At 37.8% G+C, this 25,937-nt stretch overlaps 2 protein-coding genes across 3 annotated transcripts; one reads left to right on the top strand and one right to left on the bottom strand.

The window, feature by feature from the left end:
- Positions 1 to 3,921: 3,921 nt before the first annotated feature.
- LOC130559230 (tripartite motif-containing protein 16-like) lies at positions 3,922 to 7,778 on the top strand. The gene is made up of 6 exons (XM_057342185.1): positions 3,922 to 4,556; positions 5,091 to 5,186; positions 5,794 to 6,027; positions 6,342 to 6,498; positions 6,866 to 6,925; positions 7,069 to 7,778. The coding sequence occupies exons 1-6, from the start codon at positions 3,993 to 3,995 to the stop codon at positions 7,602 to 7,604; spliced, it is 1,647 nt and encodes a 548-aa protein (XP_057198168.1). The 5' UTR covers positions 3,922 to 3,992; the 3' UTR covers positions 7,605 to 7,778.
- Positions 7,779 to 9,464: 1,686 nt separating this feature from the next.
- Positions 9,465 to 24,919, bottom strand: egln1a (egl-9 family hypoxia-inducible factor 1a). Of its 2 annotated transcripts, XM_057342550.1 has the most exons (5): positions 24,040 to 24,919; positions 12,346 to 12,465; positions 10,534 to 10,670; positions 10,353 to 10,420; positions 9,466 to 10,203 (listed from the first exon to the last, which is right to left on the bottom strand). In XM_057342550.1, exons 1-5 carry the CDS (start codon positions 24,655 to 24,657, stop codon positions 10,148 to 10,150), a joined length of 999 nt encoding a protein of 332 aa, XP_057198533.1. In that variant the 5' UTR covers positions 24,658 to 24,919; the 3' UTR covers positions 9,466 to 10,147. The 2 variants fall into 2 exon arrangements, with proteins under 2 accessions (XP_057198534.1, XP_057198533.1); XM_057342551.1 differs by lacking the exon at positions 12,346 to 12,465 and having other exon boundaries at positions 9,465 to 10,203.
- Between the last annotated feature and the right edge of the window lie 1,018 nt (positions 24,920 to 25,937).

Raw genomic sequence — 25,937 nt, 5'->3', positions numbered from 1 at the left:
ATGTTTTTAATACTACTTTGTTGCATTTTAACCTGCCTCAGCAGTTGAACAGTGCTTGCAAGTATTTTACCTATGCTTTACATTGGTTTAATTCTCTAGTTGCACAAGATGGCGCCGGTGAGCTTTTGGGACGCCAGAGTCGGCAGACTAAATTTCCGGTCCTACAAAAGCAAAAGCTCACCGGCTCCATCTTGTGCAACTAGCCCATTCTGCAACCTGGTCAGGGCTGGGCGATATATCGTGCAATTCAGTTCCTCAGTGAATCAAGTAGGGGTCTCTGCAGGACGGAAAAATGGGCGTGCCGAAAGGTTTCTCATTGGTCAAAGGTTCTCTCCATTGGCAACTGAGTTGACCAATCAGCGTTAACCACTCACATACGTAATTTCTTTTAAACAGGAAGAAGTTCGCAGAAAGTTGTGTAATGCAAACTTGTGAATTTGTGAACATTAGCCTCTAAAATCTAAATAAAATTGTATCAGATAAGTCTGTGTTTTTGCTAAATTGCTCAATAATAAATTAAGGTAATTAAACAGTTCTTACTCATCTAGAAGCAGCTGTCCTTATGTTTTATGAGTTTTCAGTTTTTCTGCATGTTTTTTTTTTAATATAGTAAAATGCATTTCTACCGTTTTAGTACAACTACTCTATATACGATTAAGTATATGACAGCTATATTGTTGCTATCATGACACCAAGGAAAGCAAATTATTTTGAACTTGGAAAAGCTGGTGCAGTTGTAAGTGTTATTTGAGAGACATTTAATAATTGTTATACGCTTTTGATTGTGACCCTTATCAGCTTGTCCCTTAAATATCAGTTACCCCTACCTTCATGTTACATTTACAATAAAACGCATATGATATTAAAACAACCCTATCCTGCTGCTTTTCGTTTTCATTTTAAATACATGTGGTTTAGGTAATCTGATGTGATTATTTTCATTTTTAATCAAATTAAATATGATACAAAACACAATATTTTATTGTAAAGTATAAGACGTTTGTACAATACGGAAAAACGATTCAGTCAAAAGTACACAGGCACTTCTCCAAGTCTACGTTTAACTAATAAATACATACAGCTTGGCTGTATCTAGGTATGAAACTCTGACCGCAGCTTTCGCGACCAATTGAAAAGACCTTTCGGCACGCCCATTTCTCCGACCTGCAGATACCCGTCTCCAATGAATTACTGTTAAATGCCGCCACATCCGAAAGCCAGAGGGCGCTCTCGCGCAGAATATGGGAAACAGAAGAAGAACACGCAGTTCCAGGAAATACCAGTGGACACATTCTATCGCTGTTCTTCAAAACTTCTCAGGTATTTTTATGATAATAAAAAATAATGATGATGTTTGCCGAGTGTTGCTTTTCAAATGCAGGTTATAAACGACTCAATCTCGTAGTGATTTTATATCGAGCTGTACTTCCTACTGATCAAAGAGACGTAGTTCACGGAAGAGCTGTGCATAAAACACGGAATCGATGTAGACATGTATAATTAGTGCGATTCGCGATACATATCGCCCAGACCGTAATATGTTTTGGTAATGCTTACTTTCTTCACCTATTAACTCCGTCAGTTTATTGGCACAGAAGTAAATCTGTCACACCCTTGCATACTGAGGTTAGTCTGCATACTATTGTAACATCCTGCTTCATACTTGTCAGTGTTTACAGTTGACTCGATAAAATAATGGACTTATCATCAACAACATTAAAATGCATATAATACTTATTTTGCATGTTATTGCATGTGATACTGTTTTGATGTTCGGTGTAAGTATAGATTAAAATGATGTTCAAACTTGCATTATGTATTTATGTTGGCACGCCACTAGCTTATGTTTGTAACGTCAGTTTGAACAGATCACTAGGTGTGGAACACCGACTACGCTGTCTCATATTTATGATTGTTTACAGTAAGTTTAATGTTCTGCTTCCTTGTAAATTACTATTGCCATTAGGGCTGGGCAATATTGCAAAAATGTAAACTCGATAACTTTTTTTCTATATTGATCGATAACGATATTTATTTCGATATACAGTGTAATTTGTTAATGCTGCCAGCTTTGAGAGTATCCCAACAATGATAATCAATTATATTTAAAATCAAGTTTATTAACAAACGGCCTAACAAATGTTACATTCAACAGTTCAAATTAAATTAAACCAAGTCATTGATATGACCGAATTGGACACGCACTGTCACAACACAGAGGATATTAGGCCATGAACAACACCTACCACAATCTCATTTTGACTCAATTGAATCGTTTAGTAAAGGGCGTATTCATTCAGTACATTCAACCAATGAGAAGGCTCTGTAACGCTATTGGCTCATGTCTCTTTGAAGAGAAAAGCTGCAGCACCTGTGCACTAGTGATGGGAAGTTCGGATAATTTTACTGACTCGGACCTTTGAGTCTCGTTCAGCAAAATGAACAAATCTTTTTTCGAGTCAAATCGTTCATTTCGTTCATTTTAGCAAAATATAATTAAAATGTTACATGTTACTTTCCTAACACATCTACTACTTATGCAAACGTTGATCACATTACAAACAATACAAACTATAATGCTATAAGAAACCCCCTACGCTTTACCAATGCCGTCTGAGCCGGAAAGAGAATTGATTAGTTCACCTCTCGAGTCTTCGGGTTCGAGTCGTTCGTTCTTTTGTCACAGGACCCATAGAATGTTGCGCAATGCGCATGCGCGACTGGACGAATCACTCCCCGAGACGACTCGTTCGTCCCGAGTCACATTAAAGATTCGTTCAAAATGAACGAATCGTTCAAGAATGACCCATCACTACTGTGCACATACATAGCGCTGCAATGTCTTGCTCGATTGGTGGGATTCAATGCATTCAGAGAACCTTACAGACATCTCACATGAACTGTAGTCCATTTCTTTGAACAGTGTATGTAACATGCTTGCATGATGAGTCTTTTAATGTGCAAACTAACTCACTTCATCACTTCTCTGATCTGTACAGGGCAGCGCTGGTTTGTTTCATATGCACCAGCTCACGTTAGCGGATATAAAAACGTTGGTGCTTGCCTTTGCAATGAGTTTCGGGTAGGGCTGTGCAATTAATGGAAAATTAATCGTAATCGTCAATTTTGGCCTTCAACAATTACAGAAACAAAATAATGGAGGTAAAACTATTATTGTGCCGCATTCCATTTTGCAAGGATCCTCTCCTTTCTTGTGTTCACAGTTTAAAACAAAGTTATTTCTTTTCTATGTTGTATTAAAAGTTAATGAGTAATCCGGATCTCAATATTGGCCAAAAAAACCGTGATGATGATTTTTGTCATAATCGAGCAGCCCTGGTTTCGGGGTAACTCGTTTGCCGTTTGTTGCGTTTTACCAGCGGTTGCAAAGGAAAATAAGACGCTTTGTAAAACACACGATGACAACTCAAGGGGTCTTTGACTTTTGTCGTTGCCGCTTCCTCTCATGATTTCCTCCTTGTGTCGCGTTTTCTTTGTCAAGTGCAGTATGAAATGGACTTTGACGCGCATGTTAAAAGCTGCATGCTGCCTGTGTCGTGTTTATTTCTGCTGTCCGAAGAACTAATCCATATTGAGTTAAAATGTCAAGAGCTTATCATCGTTATCAACATAGATTTTATTGCAATTCGATATGATATCGTTTATTGGCCCAGCACTACTTGATGGGATGGCAAAGAATGAAGACGCGTGTGAACTGAGAAATCTGTGGCTCTTATTTAACGAACTGCATTGCTCTGGCTTCAAACCTTGTCGGAACATTTGTCAAATGTTTTGATTCTTTCATTGCATTTGCATCAAATTACCCATTAGAAAACAACGTGTGTCACACAAAAACGCAGACCTGAAAAACCTGTTTCACAAACAGGCTGGTAGTGAGATAAACAACCCCTTCACACTGATATAAAGGAATCAAATGTTCTGTTTTCTGCACAGCGCACGTTCTCTCGATCTCTGTGGTTATTCTTCGTGACATGGCAGAAGGCAGTATTTCGTGGGCTCAGGGGCAGTTCAGCTGTTCAATCTGTCTGGATCTGCTGAAGAATCCCGTGACCATTCCCTGTGGACACAGTTACTGTATGAGATGCATTACGTGCTACTGGGATCAAGATGAACAGAGAGGAGCGTACAGATGCCCGCAGTGCAGAAAGACCTTCAAACAAAGACCCACTTTATCTAAGAATGTGGTGTTCGATGAAATGGTGCAGAAGTTGAAGAGGGTTGTGAGTCAAGATGACGGAGATGTGGAGTGTGACGTCTGCGCTGGAATGAAACGAAGAGCCGTTAGGTCTTGTCTGGCGTGTGTGAGTTCCTACTGTGAAAATCACCTTGAACAACATGAGAATCTCTTCAAAGGAAAGGGGCACAATATGATTGATGCCACTGGACGACTTCAGGAGATGATCTGCCACCAACACAAGAAGTTGCTGGAGGTTTTCTGTCGCACTGACAAGCAGTGTATCTGTATATTGTGTGTATCAGACAAACACAGAAACCATGACACCGTACCAGCTGCGGCAGAAATGACCAAGATGCAGGTAGAAAGTTCAACTTGAATTTGACTAGTGTTGTAGTACAGATTTATTTACTTCTTTCTTGAACTTTTGACCATTTCTTGATCACAACTATTGCCGGGGCATTGTCTGATTTATTTGTTAACATCAATAGTGTTACTGGCTGTAATTTTCAATCAAGTTTCTAATTTGACTTCTGTTGTTGCCTTTGTGCCAGTTCACTAATGTTTCAGGGATTGTGTCAAAAATGTCAACAAAATCAAAGCCAAATTCTCATCAGCTATGATTGCAAACAAAAGTACTTGAATAAGATCTTGGTGTTAGGGTTTTGTTGAATATTTCTATGAATTTGATGGTCTTGGTCTTGAGTTGGTCTAGGTTAAGTTGGTCTTCGCAGACTTTCCGTGCACTTTACATAATATATTTTTCTATATTTGTAAATGCTACGCACTTAACCAGCTATAAAAAACACATTGACCGCATACAATAGCTTTTATGTCTAGCGATATTAGAATTTATTTTTCGAAACTTTCAAAAGCTCTGTTTTGTTCTCAACAGGGTCATTTGGCAGAGCTGCAAAAGAAGTGCAAGCAGATGATCCAACAGAGCGAGCAGGAGCTTCAGAAGCTTAAAGATGCTCAGGAGTGTCACGAGGTGAGAAAAGAAGAGCGCCTGAGACTTTCCTCCAGCGTGCCCTTACAAAAAATGCATTTAAGTGTGCTTTGTCGAAAATAAACCAAATTTACTTCAAATATACCTCGAGGACACTTAATAGACATATAGATAGTAAACTATAAATGTGATGTAAAGAAAGCTGTAGTTGAAAAGAAATGCATATTTGCGGTATAAAAACTAGCAGTTTATTGAGAGTATAACAAAAATGGAGTATTGAACTATAGTTAACTAACAGCATGAGCTCATGTGAAGTAAAAGGAAAAACACAGATTGTGTACTCAAAGTTTACTACTGCTGCAGCACATCTAAAAGTATATTTTATCAAATAAAAAGTAGCACACTTGTATACTATGTATACTTACTACATAAAGCATACTTAATTATGAAGAGTTTATTTGCATAAAAATGATGTTTTTTTTGTTTTGTTATTATTACTTCATCAAAACAACTGAACTGCAGTTTGATTGATATTACTTGGAATGCACAATAAAACACATTTTTGCATGAACTTGAAACGTACTTTACTTAATGAAATGAAATTGAAGCGGACGTGTTTTTGGATGGTTGTTTGTCTGTGTGGTAACAGCGCTCTGCACAGACGGCACTGGAGAAGAACGAGAGGATCTTTACTGAGCTGATGTCATTCATCGAGAGACGCCGCTCTCAAGTGACACAGCTGATCAGAGATCAGCAGACGGCTGCAGTGAGTCGAGCTGAAGAACTCTCAGAGCGACTGAACCAGGAGATTGAAGATCTGAGGAGGAGAGACGCTGACCTCCAGCAACTTTCACAAACTAATGATCACATTCAGCTCCTCCAGGTAACAATGCAGCTTGTGTTTAAAATACTTTAAAATCTAAAGTATTTGTGATCTTAAATCATTTGCATTTTAAAGATACGTCTTATTTCTCTCTGTCAATCATTTTATGTAAAGCACTTTGAATTGCCCTTGTGTATGAAATGTGCTATATAAATAAACTTGCCTTGCCTTTAGATTTTATGCTCTTTTGCTAATGATTCAGAAGAGCAGCACAATAATGCCCTTTGAAACCACCTAAATTACTCGGGCATTGTCCTGACGGGGAAATAACACACGCATTGTAAATGTAATTGCATCTTTTATTGTGTGTATAGAGTTGCAGATCTATTTCTGTCTCCGGATCTTCACAATCACCCAGAATCACTGTCAGTTCTCTTCTGTCTTTTGATGACGTTGTGAAATCTCTTGATAAACTCAGAGACAAACTGCAGAATTTCTGCAGCGAGGAAATTCAAGTGATATCTGGAACAGGTAAATCCCCAAACCATCATTTAAAAGCAAATGTGCATATGACAATGGTTTGCAATAGGTTATATGTATTAATACCTCAAAAAGTTACGTATAGTCACCATTTTTGATAAATTCAGATAGCAGAGAGACTGGCATGCAAAGGTTTGTGTGCTCTGATGAAAAGAATTATCAGAAAGAATGTAAAACATGTATGTTGATTATGTCATTTTCAGTTTTCAAATATTTTCATTTTGTGTAGATGTTAAAACAGTGTTATCATATTTCATTATTTCTTCAATGTCATACAGCTCTACAATAATTTATTCATTCAATATAAAACTTTTCTTGACATGGATATTTAACTGCAGATGTTTTTTGGTTTTCATAGTGAAAAATATTCAGATAGTTGTCGGTCCTGTAAATGAAAACCGGGAGGAATATCTCAGATGTAAGTTCAGCACTTACTATTTAAATATTACTTATAATTTGTCACATAAATGACTTGATTAAGAACAACCATGTCATCTCGATCTCAAAAATGTGTTCCATTTTTCCCAGAACCTCACGTTAGGATATGTTTTTCCTCATCAGATTTCAGTCGCTTCACTCTGGATCTGAACACTGTGAATAAAAACCTGCGTCTGTCCGAAGGGAACAGGGCGGTTACGGACACGGGCTCCACCCATCAATACCCTGAACATCCGGACAGATTTCACGGTTGGAAGCAGGTGTTGTGTAAAGAGAGTGTGAGAGACCACTCTTACTGTGAGATTGAGCTGACGGGCAGTTATGGAGTGTCTGTTTCATTGGCGTATAAGAGCATTAGTCGAAAGGGAATGGGTGATGAGTGTAGATTTGGATATAATGATCAGTCCTGGAGATTATTCTGCTCGCCCTCCAGATTCTCATTCTGTCATAATAAAAAAGAGACTAATCTCCCTGTAGTGTCTAACTGCTCTAGAATAGGAGTGTATGTGGATCACAAAGCAGGAGTTTTGGCTTTCTACGGCGTCTCTGACACGATGACCCTCATCCACAGAATCCAGACCACATTCACTAAACCTCTCCATCTAGGACTTGCGTTAGGCATGAACTCAAAAGTCAAACTGTGTCCTTTATCAAACTAAAAGATACACATACTGCAAATAATGGCTCTTTAATGTTTTTATTCACATTCTCAAAGTCAATCTTGCAGCTGAAAAATAAAAAAATGTTACCGCATGTGATTTAAGCATTGATGTTGTGCTGTACCTTACATTGTAATATGAAAATGAATAAATAAAATGTTTTGTGTATTTTCCCCAAAAGACAACTTAAACCTTCATTTGCATTTACGTTTGTTTAAAACAAGATCTAAATGTTCCAACTGATCTTTGCTATTAATTTAGTACAGCAGGGCAAAGTTTTTTTCTTTCTGTCTCCTACATTTCTTGCGAGTTATTCCGGTTATTTGATTTTCACAGATAAAAGTCTAACAACTGTAACCAGAACAGATTTGAAGCATTGTTGTAACTGACTTTTTGTGAAATTTCCTTCACACAAAACCAATTAAAAAAGCTTTAGATCATCGCCACATAAAGCAGTGGAAAGAAAATATAGTGTAATGATTCACCCTCAAAAACTCAACCTTTAAAGAAAATAAATTGTCACTGCATATACAAAACATTGTATTCATCATACTGATCTTCAGGGGTAAGTTCGTAATACTAGCTTTAGTTTTTTAAAAGTTACGTTCTTTTCCGTTTATTGAGACCATTATAAAACATTCAGGTCCTTTGTAGCTGGTCTCGTGCGCTTCTTCAGCTTGTGAGGTTTTGATGAAATACAATGTGACAGTGACGCCTGCTGGAGAAAGACGGAATGAACGTCGTGAAGATTTTACACAAGTTAATTTACCGGAAGTCTATCAGGACAGTCCATTCAATTCATTGTAAACGTTCTCATATTCAATCGCCATCCATAAAACGCCGAAAACTATTATTTCTCTCGTCAAACTTACCTTTCATATCAGTATATAGCCTACTCAAATTAATACGTTTTTTAGTTTGGATCACTGGATATGACTGTCAGTCGTTTTCACATTTCAATCGTAATTATTAAATGTTTAGTTGCATATTTCACCGTTACAACTGAAGCGCTGGCGACGAGCCTTGCATTTGTAGACAGTAACTCCCGCCTTCTTTCTTTTTATTGGCCAGTAACCCCTGCTTTCTTCGTTCGATTGGCCAGTTACACCCGCCTTCTTTCATTTGATTGTGCGCCTCAATTATTTTGACATTGAGGAGCGCTGACGAAGCTCTGAGATCAGTTTTCTAGGTGTTGCGCAATATTCGTAGCACCAAAAACTCTTATTTTTACTTTTTAATAGCTGTTTTTCATAAAAACCAAACAATACATTTTTACATCATTGTTATTGCAGTGCTATTGGAACCGAGTTGATACGTTGTTCATCAATGTATGATGAAGATACAATTGCAAACATTTTATTATTTAAAACTATATTTATAGCAGGAAAGGGCGGGGAAAGGAGGCCAAATATAAACAATTATAGTTTAATATAATTGTTTTTAAATCTATTCACTAAATCAGATTTTTTTACACGGACTTTTCACTTCACAGGATGCAATTCACAATTGCAACCACAGAGAGGCGATATTTAGCAATGAACTGTACAAATCATGTACAAACAGCCCTTTAATAAATAGTTTGAATCTAGTTCGAATTAGTTAAAAATTCTTTAACTGATGTAGCTTACAACTGTTCACTCCTATTAATCTTTCATATAAAAATCATTTTAAAACGTCTATGTATAGAAAGTAAAAGTACTGTATTTGTTCAGCTTTCTCGACTCGCAATTTAAAGTGGATGCACTACAACCTTTATGATTATGGACAGATTTAATCATAATAACAAAAATATACTTACATGTACTAAACTACCACATAAAAACATGCATAAAAAACACAAAAATGTGTGCATATTTAATAAAATGGATAGTCACAATACAATACATTCATTGCTTTTATTTGCATTTTAATATAGCAACAAAGATTTTCACCTCGATTCAGAAGATTTACAAATGTAATATTTTCTAAAATGCAAACAGCATTTTTTTTGTCGGTTTCAGACAACATGTGCAGGTGTGTCAGAACAGAATGATGAGCAGAATTATAACAAACAACATCCCATCATGCATCCGCCCGCTGAACATGCCAGACATTCACGAGTGTCCATTAATACTGAAATAAAATCAAACCAGCAGAAATGCGGTCATGATAAATAAACATGCATACATGAGCAGCTTGATTCACAAAGATCAAAAGTAAAAATGCATAAACTCACATGAGAACCGAAGGGAAAAAAGCTTTATTTCTCTTTTTCGCATTTAAGAAAAAAGTTCTTTAGAAAAACTGTGATTGCAGTCACATGAGAGGCATTGGGGTCAATTCAATACAGATTACTGTACCTTTCTAAAAAGAAATCTAAACAACAGCGTCATATCCAGAGTAAGCTGGCCTTGTGGGAAATATGCCGAAAAATACAGCAAATGTTTGAATATCAATCACTTCGATACTGCACTCGTCTGGCTTCCTCTTGAACTTTGGCGTGCACTGATCTCTTCTTCCACACAGCAGGTCACCGGGAAGAATCCAGATTAATGATCATTTGATTAGCTGGGATCAGACGGCTTGTTTAGTTCCACCTTCACTCCTTTCGCTCCAGCACCTCAAAACACCCAAAAGAATCAGAAAGCAAATCATTACTCTCAGATTAAAGATTGAATTTCTTGCCTATTTTGAGCTTTTGCTTGTTGAAGAGTAAATAATTGTCACTTTTTGGTGAAATGTTCCTTCAACATTAATGAACCGAATTACCTGTTAAATACTTTTCTTTTGCCCTCGCCCGCTCGGCAGCATCAAAATACCACACGGTTATAGCATATCTACAATGAGAAGAATGAGAAAAAAGTTTAAAAAAAACAAAATGACGTGATATACAGTATGACAGTATAATGTTTACGATGCATGTATGGTTATAAGCTTTAGAGATTTTGACCTTGTGGAATATGCTGGTTGAACCTCATGAGGGTTTCGTCTATCAGACCAGAATAAGAGCAGGCGGTCAAACTTGGGTTCGATGTCTGCAAACTGAGCTTTACCCTCTGGAAATATTCGCAGCAAACCTCCATGTTCCTAAAAACACAAACAATGGAGAATTAAGACATCAAATTTGAAATGAGCTCATTTGGTGCATAACATTTTTTTAATTCCTCAGAAAACATAACAAATGTTATATGTTCTATTGTGAACCAAATATTGGCTCATGTGATTTGAAAGTCTTTTAAAAAACGTCCCAACATTTCCGGAATTCGGGTTTGTATACTTGTGACCAGAAGAAAACGCTTTCTTATTTGTTTAGTGCCATTTATGAATGCAGTGCTCAAATTTTAGATTTCAATAAAGCCACAGAGAGGAAACAAACAACTCCAACAAGTCAATCCTACACCTTGTCATGTATAAATAAATCTTTAACCAAAAAATTGAAACTGTACTTTATTTGTAGGCGATTCCATCTGTATCTTGTCATTATTCTGTAATTATTCACATTCAAATAAATGTGACATCAAGTTAACGTGACTAGTGACAATACGGTGGACTCAGCAGTGCGTGACTAGAGGGTTTTTTAGTGATAACGATGAATTCCACACAAACAATGAGAGGCCAGCGCGGCCTTCCTGAAGAGGGATGAGAGGAAAGGCCACATGCTGGAGAACCAGACGTATGCCGAGTGCAGGGAAACACATCACTGAATGACCTTTCACACCACACGTCTCAGAAACACGCACACGCTCACAACTCTTTCTTACTCATAAACCGATGAAGACTAAACACAATGCATATTTTAGTATGTATTACATTATTTTATGCACACATCTGATTTCATTTCAAGTCAAATCACTCAACCTGAATGTAACAAAACCATTTGTTTTGTTTCCTTTTTAAACGTGCAATAGAAATAAAGTTTGCAAATCCTGAAACAAACAACAAAATGAGTTATAATTACTGAAATAAACCTTAATGACATATGACTAACATTCTACCATCTGTTTAACAAATAATTAAAATAGAATAGCTTATAAATCCCTTTAAATTATCTAAATATTTTGACCATTTATTTCATGAATATGTACATTTCATACAAAGCCCTCAAAAGTGTTAAAGCCTTTAAAATTTTGACAACTGAACAAAAAAATCGATTTTTTTTCGGAGTAGCCAAAAATACGTGCAAACGTATTACATCATTTTCATGTCTATCAACAGAAACAAGATCTTTTTTATGAAAAACAAGAAGTGTGTGGTAGTTTTTATTTAAGAAAAGGCTCAATTTAATGTATTGTTGGTGTAAACCGTCCAGTGTTTTTGTTCTTCAAAAAGGCCAGGTGACCAAGTAATTACAAGATAAGCAGGGTAAATATGATCAATGTTAAGATTCATTTTGGTGCCTGACAAATCCATAAATTGTTACCTATTGTTTTCACTGACGTGAACACACCATAAGGAAAGATTTGAAACCTCAGAGCCCATGAATAATACACAGGAAATGTCTGCCATCTAACTGATACTCATTTCTTTTCCTTTTGAATGACTCTTATTGCTTTTGTCAGCGAGGGCTTGAGGAACACTTCTGGTTTCTCTGGAGATCACAATCTCTGAGGTTAATGGGATTAGAATGAAATGAAGCGGCTTTAGTTGCACGTATACTTTGCAGTGGCCATTTTCTGGAGATTGCTTTAGTTTAGAAAGTGCGAAAGTATTAAATTAATGTGTATTTAGATCCGATTTATAGGATTGGAGGTGATTTACTGACCTTGGCATCCCAATTCTTATTAAGGTAATATATGCATGTGACACATCTCCCATCGCCGTTTGGGTTGTCCACGTGACGCACGTAACGCGTGCCTTTACCCGGATAACACGCCACCATTGCCTGTCAAAGTGAGAAGACGGTTAAGAATCTATTCAAACATCTAACCGGACAACATAAAAAAAATACTATAAAAACTAGGGCTGTCAAACGATTAATCGTGATTAATCGCATCCAGAATAAAGGTTTGTGTTTACATAACATATGTCTATGTACTGTGCACATTCATTTTGTATTTATAAATACAAACACATACACAAGTATACATATTTAGGAAATATTTACATGTATTTATTTATATTTACCAATAATTGAAATGATATATAAATGTTTATTAATTTTTAGATTTTTCTTAAATATATGCATGGATGTGTATGTGTTAATAAATACAAAATTATTATGCACAGTACACAGTTATATATTATGTAAACGCAAACTTTTATTCTGGATGCGATTAATCGCGATTAATCTTTTGACAGCCCTAATAAAAACATATTCATAAGTTTAAAATAAAAACAGACCATGGGATTTGAATGCATTTACGTTGAACAACGTGCATTTATAAATCATGCACAATAAGCTCATTTTTTCCCTCCGAATAAACCCAGGAGGGATCTGATTTCTCCAAAACAACATCAAGTGGAAACACGGTGCTACACGCTCCAGGAGGTCTGAAGGATGGACCGGCCGGGCGACTCGCAATATTTGGTGCTTTAACCCTTGCTCATGACTGCCAAGCATCCACCTCCATGTGTGCGCAGTGGAGCGAGATGAACCGATGTGAACTCCGGACGTCTGGCCTCCTGCCAGAGGAAGCAGTATTTTAATGATCCTGCTACGTGCCGTGCGTGAGGGAGGCCACGGCTCCGGGAGATTGGTAAACATATTTGTCACTGCCTATAAAAGTGTGAGGTCTGGCGCACAGAAGACTGTCCTACGGCATGAGAGAAAGACAGCGTGACAAATCACGGTTGTCGAAATCTTTTCTTCTCAGCGCGGGTCACTTTTAGTAGGACAGAACGGGGCCATGGGAGGGGATTGCCTTCGAAACCCAGTGACTAAACAAAAACACACGGACACCTCCTTCGCTCGAGCTTCCCGTAAAAACCTTTGAAAACAAAGACGAGGGTCACAGAAGATAGCGTTAACAGCTGTACGCTGCTGAACACACAAAGAAGTCATTAAACTATTCAATGAACTATTATTCCGATCTGATACGGTCATACGCCAATGTGTTCATATTCCTGCTTTCCTTTTACATTTTTGCTTAAAACCAAAACTTGTTTACATACATTTCTCTACATGAGAACAAATTTCAGCAAAGTTTTCAGGAAAATCATATCCAACCGCTCAACTGATTTATTGGTTTATTGCAACTTTTAACAGAGGTTTAGAAACAAAAATCAAACCAAACATTCGTCTGGAACATATATATTCATTTCATGAAATCCCTTACTAACACATCTCTGAAAAATTACATACGACCTTTCAACTTTAATATCCAAGGCGAGACTATAAAATCTTTAACTATATTAGTTAAGTCACTTTATTGTCCACAAGTGGAGATTTGTCTTTGGCTTCACCACATAAATACATTCAACATCATCATACAAATGACAGTAACACAATCCCCCTCCTCGTTACTCAGATTCTCCTACTTAAAGTTCTGACAGCTGTTGCCACAAATGACATTTCATACACATTTTCCCTTGCTTGAGGTTGTCTAAAACGGCTGTTCGATGGTAAAAGCTGAACTGTAATATTCAGAGGATGAGAACAATCTTCAATGATAACCTGTGCTTTTTGTTTGACTCTTGTTTGATAGATTTCATTCAGTTGTCTTTGTGGTCCTGCATTGCACTAGCGATTTTAACTACTGCCAGTATCCACACACTGCAAAAAATGACTTTCTTACTTAGTATGTTTGTCTTGTTTTCCAGTACAAATGTCAAAAAATTCTTGAATCAAGATGCACTTTCTTGATGAGCAAAATGACCTGAGAAAGTTAGTCGTGTTTTTAATCAAAAGATGTCAGAAAGACACAAAAATATGAAATTTCAGTGAGTTTGTAACAAGCAAACAAATCTGCCAATGGGGTAAGAAAAATAATCTTGAATTTAATGACTAAGAAATAGGTCAACCTTAATTCAAGATTCTTTTTCTTACCCCATTGGGAGAAATGTGCTTGTTTGAACTAGTCACATTCCCTATAGAGTGACCTTAACAGAAAAAAACTGAGATATGAGGATGATGTCGTCTTGCTGTGTAGATCAAATCTGGAATCACTTTAATAAACCTCAGAAATACAAAAAGTACAAATCTGATACAACTCAAATGATGAAGAAATGTCATTGGAACAGTGAGTGCAGATCACCCTTGTTTTCTAAGGATTCACAATCATTGCGGTTATCTGAAATTATTGGCATTATGTCAAATACTTGCGATGAGACGATTATTTAATCATTGTGACAGCACTAGTTTTCAGCAAATATTCACTGAAATTTCATATTTTTTGTCTAAAAACAAGACTTATTTTAGTCATTTTGCTCATCAAGAAAATGCATCTTGATTGAAGAATTTTTAGACATTTGTACTGGAAAACAAGACAAACATACTAATCAAGAAAGTTGTTTTTGCGGTGTATCACATAATCTTACTAAAACATATAACACGCTCATCAAGATTCTTATAAACCATCTCTAAAATATGTTGACTCACACCAAAATGTTGTAACTTCCTACTAAGATGTCATCTCTGCATTGCTGTTTTAAAAACACACTCAACATTTCCAGCAAATGTCAATTTACAATCAATAATTCTTCCTAAATATTTAAAACATCCGAGCGTCTCTATTTGATGTCCATCAAGTGTCAAAGGTCTAACCCTTCAATAAAATCTCATTTATTCCCTATAATGACCAATTCCTTGGCTTTATTCACACCAGTTCTCAAGCAAGTTTATGTTAACTATATAAGTTAAATTAAAAGGGTCATATGGCGGAAGTTGCGCATGCATGTATTAGACACGTAAAATTGCAGAAATGAAAGTGTGGGAACAAAAGATGCGTTCTATCTAAAAGCGAATGCTCACCCAGACCTGCCTGAAACACCTCGTGTAGCCACACCCCCACAAATCTACGTCAGCTGGTGGTCTGATTGGACTAAGACCGCCCAAATGTATACACAAGTAAGGTGGGCGTACCTGTCAGCACCATTGAAGAGGAACCTGATGTTCCAAATATGGTCAGAGGCGTTACATTTCCCTCACACGCTTGCAGTATTCCACCAATCACTACGCACTGGTGAACTGGCCAATCATAGCACACCTCGCTTTTCAGAGCCATGAGCTTTGTTAAAAATCTGCGCGTTTCAGAGAGGCGGAGTAAAGAGGAGATACAAACATGCACAGTATGTGGAAAATACAACGTTTTTTTAAACTTTAAATGGTGTATACACATTGCATTACATCTAAAACAAACAATAATATTTCTTTTAGCCGTGCAATATGACTCCTTTAACTATATCCAGATTCGTCTCATGTGAAAAAGAACAATTCAGACAACACCACAGAGCGCTGGTCTGGGTAAATTCTCGCACTCACAAGTTTATTATTTCTACCAATGTTTCACCAACAAACCTTTGGTCTGGTTCAATTTGAATGAATATATGTATTACTGTGACATAATCATTTACCGGGACCTTTTGTGTGGTTATTGACATGCTTGTATCACAGAACACAAGAAAAGGCAAATTTGAAGAAAATGCAAAGTGCTGGAGATTGCTAGAATCTAAAGTCATGGTATAGTTTAGCTTCATACATTAGAGGCCTGACTCGCAGGGGGACGTGTCGACTTCACAGTACTTGCTGCTGTGTATGAAGATGTTACTGTACCGGATGTGTGTGTGTGTGTAGAGTCATTCTTCCGCATTCTCTTACGGCCTCATTACCAAACCGACCTGAATCTTTGTTTACATTCCACACAACCAGATCAAACCCACGTCTGCATAGTCTTGCCTTCTGCACCAATAGAAACACACACAGCATCCAACTCCAGTGGTTTACAGCATATGGAGTGAAAAGACAGAGATGATCATGATATAATGACGTCATTGTCACGACTCTGCTCTTTCTTGTCATGGATTTCTTGGTCTTGTGGCAGAGTCGTGGTAAAGCCTTTGGTTTAGTGTGAGAAAACCATGGGGCGTTTATCTTTTGACACTCCATGTGTTTTCTGTGTCTTGTCATTGGCCCCGCCCCTCTCGTTTCCTGTATTGCTTCCCTGCTGTGTGTCATTACCCTCACCTGCCCTGTGTTATTATCCCTCCTTTGTGTTCCCTACTTAATGCCCTTGTTTCATTGTCTGTGCTCGGTCATTGTATGTGCTTGTTCATGTCTCGTGTGCCTTGCCTTGCCTTGCCTTGCCTTGCCTTGCCTTGCCCTGCCCTGCCCTGCCCTGCCCTGCCCTGCCCTGCCCTGCCCTGCCCTGCCCTGCCCTGCCCTGCCCTGCCCTGCCCTGCCTTGCCTTGCCTTGCCTTGCCCTGCCTTGCCTTGCCTTGCCCTGCCTTGCCTTGCCTTGCCTTGCCCTGAATGTGAGTTGTGTTTATTTATGACTTTAGTTCGGTTTTGCCCCCTTGAGGGAAGTTTTGGTTTCTAGTTTTGTATTTTAGTTCGTCTTGTCAGACACCCCCTCGTGGGTATTTCCTTTGTTCTGTGTTTTGTTAAATAAAGTATTTATTTGTTAACCCCGTCATTGCCGCTGCCTGCGGCTTGGGTTCTTTCTCCCCACTCTTTACGTGACAGTCATAGTGTGAAGTGCCTTTAAAGTAGACAGAGACAAATACTCTATTAAAACACATCACATCGACATAAAATCAACGCAATAGGCCCTTTTCTACTTGAAATGTTAAATGTGCATTACGAAAGTAAAAGTGACGGTCCTCAGTTGCTGCTAGTGCTACATCATCGACCAGCTTGAGCTATAGTTTCTTAACATTTTGATTAACAAAACAAAACTTTAAACAAAAAGAATAAATATTTCAACGTATCAATCTTCAGGAATCTGATATATGGATGTCGGCGTTAGCTACTTAAAAGTTGAAAGAAAAATGTACATTTTCCTCAGACAAACCTTTTATTAGACAATCAAAATGTTTCGGCTCTTCCAAAGCAACCGAGTATTGAAACAATAATATTTGCTTTGATTGTTTGATAAGAGAAGTTCAAGAGAGAGACAGCCTCGTGCCGCTGTTTGTTTGTGTGCTCGATATAAGTCACGCTCTCCAGAAACTTCAAGAAACTCCAAAAAAAAGCTGGTCAACTTACATAAATACATGGACAAGCTAGGCTCAGAAACGTCAGTGAATACATCAGATTGAACCTCAGGCTTAAAACAGACAGCTTGAATATTTATTACTTGAAATGTATAAATATTTATTATGAATTGTTGTTAGTTCCGATAAACTGCCTTTTTTACCCAATCGAGACCTCAGTTCCCATAATGCATCTGGATATTCCACACATGCCAACATTGTGTAGACAAACAGAACTGACCAAAAAGACCAACCGACTGGTTACAGCAATCACACAGTAAAGCATGACGTGATTTACTCAAGCAGATCGTTACTAAAGTCATCGCTCAAACCATAACCCCACACCTCACCGACTCCTGAAAGCAGATGGAAATGATAGATTGACATGCATGTTTGTCAGCCATCTGATCTCTATGAATGAAATGAGTATGTTGACTGGACTGGCAGTCGTGAAACGTGACGGTGGAGGGATGCTCCAGAATAACACGGTGCTTTATCAGTCAAACAGGGTGCAGCCCCAGAAGGAAGTCGTTCTTCATGTAATGACCTACTTTCTCTCTCTCGCTCTCTAATTATCTCTTATTCTGAACACTGAAAAAACGCAATTTGTACATCTAACATAATAAGGGCTGTTTTTATATACAGTACATAACCAGGCAAAGAAAGCATCAACATACACTTGTGAATATCTCGTTCAGTTAATAACTGCCCCTGATAAAACTCTTACAAAGATTTCATCATTTTATACTTTACACTTGCGACATCTACTGTATGTAACATCTTAAAGCTGCAATCTGCAAACTTTTGACTAAAAATAAATAACAACCAGTTATTGATCTGTACAAAGATCAGCGTTCTCCTTTATAAAGAAAAATATAACCAAACACTCGCAAGTTTATTTCTACCAACGTTCCACCAACAAGCCTTTGTCAAGGTAGACTTTAGCTTTTTTGACTGAAACAAGAAAACATAAAACGTAAAAATAAACTTTTATAGGAGTAGTTCACTATAAAATAAAAATGTCATGATAATTCACTCACCCAAACATACGGTGTGTTTATTTCTTCTGTCGTTAACAAATTGAGGCTTTTGAAGAAAGCTTTCCAGGGGTCTTCTCCATATAATGCACTTAAACGGGGGGCTGTTGGTTAAGGTCCAAATTTCACTTTCATCGCAGCTTCAAAAGTGTCCGGCATATAGAAGCAAAAGTTACAGACAGCAGCTTTAAAATCATAAAAAAGCAAGTCGAACTAAACAAACTAAACTTCACACGTTTGCATTTACATTACACGTCTCTTATGGCGCTTTTCCACTGCGTGGCACCGTCAGGTTTAGTACGACTCGGCTCGATGCAGCTCGCTTCACTTCGGCTCAGTTTGCTTTTCCACAGCAGTTTAGTAGCGCTTCAACGTGGGTGGGGATTATAAACTTAGCGCGTTAGTTGCGCCGCCTCTACTGCCGTAGCATCATTGTGAACGCAACAAACACACGCACAACACAGGAGTGATGGAGCATATCGATAGCGGATGGCAGCAAAACAAAATACTGCTAAAAATACCAGAGAGTTTGGGAAATCTTACAGCAAAGAGCAGACAACGATCATTTGGTTTGCTGGACGGTGCACGAGGGTAAGCTCATGTAGCATTTAGCATTGGGTTAAGGGTCTCAATCTCTATATTACTGTCACGAAGCATATCACGAAATGCCAATATTACGTATTAAAATGCGTGTGTTGCAAAACCAATGACGCTGGTAATGATTCTATCTGTGTGTAAACACTTCACATTTTGGTATCGGTACAGTACGCTTTGAACCTCAACCGAGGTGGTACTAAAAAAGTATCAGGTACTAGGTACTGTACCCGGTGGAAAACCCCCCAAAAGTGAGCCGTACCGCACCGTACAGTGCAGTACCATACAGTGGAAAAGCGTCATTACTGTCTGCAAGCGTTAATGCACATTATTTAAAACTGACACATTGATTCCTGCTGGGCTCTTTGAAAGCAAAAACAACGATGATCATAGACAATAACATCCATTAGAAAAGATGTCTATCAGTTGCTTCAGTTCATCGATTCAATACAAAAAACAGCAACAGTGCACAGCGCTAGAGTCCTGTTGAAGCCTGTCTGATACGATCAGCACGTAAACATCAGTCTAGACGTGAGGTCAGCGGGACTCAGCTCTACCTTACAGTTTATTAATGAAGAGAGATATTGAGTGATTATGCTTTAACATGTTCGCCATGACACCAGCACTACCTCCAGAACTGACACAACAAGACTGTTTTCCCGAGGCAGATCTTGGATCCGTTCCTGATCTCAGGCTGAGAAAACACACCAATTCAACATGTGTAAGACGTGTTAATCTAACGCATCAGATGAATAATCACACCATGCTTAAGACCACAAATCCAGTTCAGCTTCAAATTTACTTGTGTGCGTTTTGGCAAGTGATTTTGTTTTTTTTATTTATCTTATGTTAAACCACAACCTGTATAGAGCAAAGTTGTCAACTGTCCATAACTCTCGATTACATTAGATTCAGTGCAGATACAATAAAATGAATAGATTACATTGTTGTACAGACGTGCACAATTATTCAATCTAGAAAGTTCATAAGCAGAGCAAAGCCTCTTCAGACAGGTTCACATGACTTCCCCTTCTCACAAAGCCCCAAATGAGGTGAAATGTCAGTAAAGCAGGGGTCTTTCTGTACGAATTGTTTGCATAGATCCATTGACAGCAGCTATGTATGCACAGACAAAGAGGGTATTGTAATGCTGCATACCATAATAACAACTCACAGCTTACAGCAGAATTTGAAGAGTTCACACTTTACAATATAGTTTAAAATACAATATTCACATTATATATACAAAGTATTTACAAATACAACTTTAATACATTAGCTAACATGAACTAACAATAAATAATACATCTACAGCAAATTATTCATCTTAGTTCATGCTAATATCAGTATTTACTAATATATTTTAAAATATAATCGTTAGTTTATGTTAGCTAATGCATTTACTAATGTTAACAAACATAACCTATTGTAAAGTTTAATTAAACTGATTGCATGTAAATAATAGGCACATTCGCCAATGGGTTTTCGACCTTTTATACGCTCTCAAGATGGAAAAGATTTGGTTCTGGAGAATTTTAAGGAGACAACTATTTCCTAACCCTCCACATCCCCCCCCCCCCAATTATTACACATTACAACATTTTTTTCCTGATTTACATTTAAATTTTTGTGTAAAACTATGCTAGTTTGGTGTTTCTTTTTTTTTCTTAATTTGAAATAATGTATGGTTGTATGTTATATATATTTATATAGTATATGTGTATACTTATGCTTCTAGATTGTTAAGGCTACACTATCTTACTGTGTTTATGTTACTGTCACTTTCTGTCAGACCTAAAACAAACCAAATAATGGCAAAAAAAGCAAATCTACAAGAGAAGATATGCATTTATGTTCTCGGCAAGACCGTTTTGGGCTTGAGCGCCACCAAGTCGTGTTTTACTGTAACTTCAGCGGCTCCAGGCTCTTGAACAAAAGTGCCAATCTCATTGGTCGGACAGTTTTTAACGCGGCGCGTCAAACTAAAAAAACGTTGGCGCCCTTTGTTTAGTCACGAGGCGTTAAAGGTCGACGATTAACGCGCGCGATTATCGTCCCGGTGTGGACAAGCCCTTATGGTGTAGATCTGCACAGATTCAATTTAATTCTGCTCTTCACAATATCAGTCGTGTGCTGAGAGACAGATACACTCTTCAAAACAAGGTGCTTTACGAAAAACCTTTAACATCCAAAGAGTTTCTGTTTCACAACATTTCTTTGTCATGGAAAATGTTCTTTTGTATTATAAATAAGAAAAGAAAGAAACAGGTCTTTCAAGGACCTTTGAGTGAATGCTTCTTCAGCTCCTTTTTTAAGAGTGTAGATCTCAAGGTAAACTGTGTTTGTGCTTCATTAAGATTATTTGATCGAGAGGAGGCTGAGTGAGTCCATCCTCCCTGATGTGAGGGTCTCGGGGGTGGAACCGGGGGTCAGTGCACTCGGATACACTCAGGGACAGTGGAAGCGAGGGCAGCTCGTGAGTTCTGAGGTCACACGCAAGACTTGACTGAAGCTCAAAGCACAAACACTAAAGCATCAATATACAATTACAAACGCACAAGTGTCTTCTAGTCTAATAAAGACTACAAATGTTTGGACACACCCACTCCTTACTTAGTATTACCACGTTTCACATTGTAGAATTTAAGTACAGTCTGTAAAATTAAAGAAAAAAATGCTAATGGAATTATTAAGAGTTATGATTTGATAAAAAATGCTAATATATGGATCTTGTGTCTCCAAAACTGTATTTTAGTATATAGCATATAGGCTTTAGATTAGTGTAAGATAAACCATTTGTATCCAAACTTATGACTGATATGTCCACAGTTGACAAGACAGTAACTCTATGATGCAAATAAACAATCAGGAAACGTTTGAGGTGGTGAAACTCAAATGTGTTCATAGAGAAACCCTTAAAGAGACAGTTCACGCCAAAATGAGAATTCTGTCATCATTTACTCACCCTCAGGTTGTTCCGAACCTGCACAATTTTTTGTTGTGGTGCTGAACACAAAGGAAGATATTTGTTAAAATGTCCCCCATTTGCTGCCATATATAGTAGGGAAAATAAATACTATGGGAGTCAATGGGGGATGAGATCTGTTTGGTTACTGACATTCTTACAGACATTTTCCTTTGTGTTTAGCAGAACAAAGACATTTATACAGGATTGGAACAATATGAGGGCGAGTAAATGATGACTGAACTGCCCCTTTAACCTCGTCCAAGCTGCGCACTAAATTGCTGCATTACTATGGAGGACGAAACCTGCAAAAACTATAAATAAATAAATGCGGAAATAAATACCTAAATATGTGTATAAATACAAATACAAATAATTGAATGTTTGGTGAGATAAACAAATAATGTAAATAAATAAATAAATGGTCGGAGAAATGAAAAAATATTTAACAAAATGCTAAACTCATAATAACATTTTCCCCTTAATCGTTTAATTATTTTTCCTTGGCGCAACAGGCTAATAAGAGGGTGTTGATCATGCATCAGTAGGCGGGTCTTGCGCGTTTGACTGCGCATGAGTATTAACTTGGGTTCAATGAATGCGTATGCTTTTTTTAGAGTAAATGCATGTTTACAGGAATTAGGTCAGTTAACAGCTACGTGTGACATGGCTTTAGATCCTGTTGTAGTCAGAAAAGAACAGTAGCTTGAACAGGTTGCTCCACTCATAAGACATGCAAGTGTCATTGTGTGTTTCTGGGCGTCCGTATGTCGTCTGTCTGTATATGTTGTAAGCTTGGGTTGTCTGTTCATATCGTCCTGTCGTGTATTCAGAACAATTTTATGCTTTAGATTTCATGCTTCTTGGCAACATCTAGCCTGAAGTTAATGCGCATGCGCTGGCAAGACCCGCCCACCGATGCATGATCAACGTCCTCTCATTAGGCTTGTTGTGTTGAGGAAAAAATTCATACGGAACTACATAAAGAAATAAATGAAAGATTAAGGGAAAATTGTTACTTTGGGTTTAGCTTCTCAAACGTTTAATAATTTGTTTATGTATTTTAACAGCAATATGTGTATTTATACACACATTTATGTATTTATTTCCACAATTAATTATTTATAGTGTATGCAGGTTTCGTCCTCCATACATTACTGCATTATGCAAGATGTGAATATTGAGAAAACAAAAATTACTCCACCTATCCCAGTATATGGTCAGCTTAACATTAACCGGCAATAAAGATTTGTCAGAATATGTTTGAAACACATCAAGCTGTGAAGAATCAACATAGACTTTTTTAAAGAAACCAATGGTGCATATTTCTTATATTATACTATAAAACAGACTGACTACTGCATACTAGCCACACAAAAAACATTTAGGGGCCAATTAATTGTGCTTGTTCAGTCAATTTTATGTTTTGGGCCAATTTTGTAAATAACTCAATATGCAAATAAAAGACTTTGTATAAATACACCCCTTCAAGATTTTTGCATGCACTATTATAATTATAAACATTGAAAGACTCGAATGACTAAAACAATACAGCACAACGAAAAAGCAATAGTGAAATGTATTCGTTTCAACTAAAGAGCAATATAAAGAGGTCTGTATGTCAAAGGTAAAGCGTGCGCAGTAGACTCATACTGTATAAGCTGTGACGTATGAGCAGGTGTCATTCACATTCACACTGTTTTATCTCTCTCTGTCACACACACACACTTACTTTCGTCCTTTCATTTATGATGTAGTTTCCCATTTTCCCATTGCAATTCCTGATCAAATCATCCATACGACTCATCAGGGATCGGATCTTCTCGCAGCCCGGCTCCTTCCCCTCGATCCAGGTGATTTTATCCCCCCTGATGTCCTTTGAAGAGTCACTTTTCTGACTGACCAGCTGTCCGTCCGTGAACTTGCCGGTCTGATGAAGCGCTTTGACATCCTCCAGTATGGACAGTCCGATCTCCTCACCCATAAAGTTATCTACCACACAGATGCCGTTTGTGTTCATGCACGGCACTATGTACTCGGTGGCCAGTTTCAGAGGATGGGGTTTGGCTTTATGGTTTTCGGTTTTTGAGCTCTCGGTTCTGGTGTTCGGCTCTCTTTGGTTGAGATCGGTCGGGTTTTCAACTGGTTTCTGTGGAGTTTGTAGAGTCTTGCTCCTGTCAGCCTGTGTGCAGGTGCGTTTGTGTTCCTTCCAGTGTTGTGTTTGGTGTTCCTTGCTGCAGTAGAAGGAAATCTTGCATCTGCCGCATATTAAAAGGTTTTCCATTTTGCCACACAGCTCGCAGTACTGTCTTTCCCGTTCCGCGTCCAGAACCGTGGCGCATCGGTCCATGCTGGCCCTTTAAATCCGATCTTCCGCGCGCGATCCTGTGGTGGTTCAGACGCGTCGGCTTCAACAAATGCGACGAAATGCGAACGAAGCGCCGCGTCCGTTTCATCACACGGGGAACGTTTCTCTTCTCTCCGTTAAAGAAACGGTACGGTTCGTGCCGCACGGTCTTCATACCGCCGTGTCGCTCTTCATACCGCCGTGTCGCTCCTCCTCGAGCGCGGTTGTGCTGTTGGACTGGTGCGAGTTCTGCAAGTCGCCAGTACAACTCATAACCTCTGACGTCAGCGTCAGGGGGCGTGGACACACGTTATAAATATACTCCGTCCCTTTCACACGCACTCTGTAGGAGTGCTTTATTCTGGTTCCCATTCAGAGGGATTTTTGTTTGTCGTAGGTGGCCTAATTACTGAGCATTTTTAGACTGTTAACACAGAACTGTGCGCCATCCACTACGGAATTTAATTAAGTAACGTTACCTTCGTTTTAAATGGAGCATGTTACCATAAGTGTTGGGCAAGTTACTCTGAAAAAGTAATGAATTACTAGTTACTAATTACATATTCAATAGTGTAATTAGATTACTGTACAAATACTCATAAGTATTTAATTATTATTACTTTCTATATCCTATATCAACCTTGATTAGTTAAGTGATTCAAGGATGGACACATGAAACGGCTCTTTTAATTCATTCAAATAAATAATATAAAACTACAGTAAAGTATTATTATTTACTGACCAAAGTATTACAAATGTGAGAATTATACATAAAAGCACAGATTTTAAAGTTAGACTTTGAATTTTTATGTAAATTCCACTATTGCACACACATATATTACACAAAGTATTTAGTTTAATTACACCAGAAGTAACTGTAATTAAATTACAGAAAAAATTTGAGTAATCCCTTACTTTACTTTTTCAAGGGAAAAGTAATTAAATTACAGTAACTAATTACTCACAAGTAGTTACAGCCAACTCTGGTTACCATACACACACAAGCACACACACACCACTTAAAAACACATGATATCAGAAAAGTTGTTTTTGATAAAAGATTTAAGAACATTTGTATTTGAGGTTTATAGTTATATATGAAGAGCTCATTTTCAAAACTGGATAACTCATTTTCATAAATCATGTTTTTTATTGTGTTTCATTAGCTGTATTTCTCTTGGACAGTGGAGAGGTGACAGGAAAGTGATGGAAAGAGACAGGGGAGCAGGATCGGCAAAGGACCGGACTGCACGAAGACGGGAATCGGAGTCGGGTCGCCGCAG

The sequence above is a fragment of the Triplophysa rosa genome, linkage group LG9, assembly GCF_024868665.1.
Source record: "Triplophysa rosa linkage group LG9, Trosa_1v2, whole genome shotgun sequence".
Classification (NCBI taxonomy): domain Eukaryota; kingdom Metazoa; phylum Chordata; class Actinopteri; order Cypriniformes; family Nemacheilidae; genus Triplophysa; species Triplophysa rosa.
The sequence above is the reverse complement of the archived record's forward strand: the minus strand, read 5'-3'. Positions and strand labels throughout refer to the sequence as shown.

Coding starts and splice junctions, on each gene's coding strand:
- egln1a (XM_057342550.1), bottom strand. CDS start 24,657: ATGGACCGATGCGCCACGGTTCTGGACGCGGAACGGGAAAGACAGTAC. Junction 10,421..10,533: donor CAACCAGCATATTCCACAAG/GTCAAAATCTCT, acceptor TTCTCATTGTAG/ATATGCTATAACCGTGTGGT. Junction 10,204..10,352: donor AAAAGAAAAGTATTTAACAG/GTAATTCGGTTC, acceptor GGGTGTTTTGAG/GTGCTGGAGCGAAAGGAGTG.
- LOC130559230 (XM_057342185.1), top strand. CDS start 3,993: ATGGCAGAAGGCAGTATTTCGTGGGCTCAGGGGCAGTTCAGCTGTTCA. Junction 4,557..5,090: donor CAGAAATGACCAAGATGCAG/GTAGAAAGTTCA, acceptor TGTTCTCAACAG/GGTCATTTGGCAGAGCTGCA. Junction 6,499..6,865: donor TCAAGTGATATCTGGAACAG/GTAAATCCCCAA, acceptor TGGTTTTCATAG/TGAAAAATATTCAGATAGTT.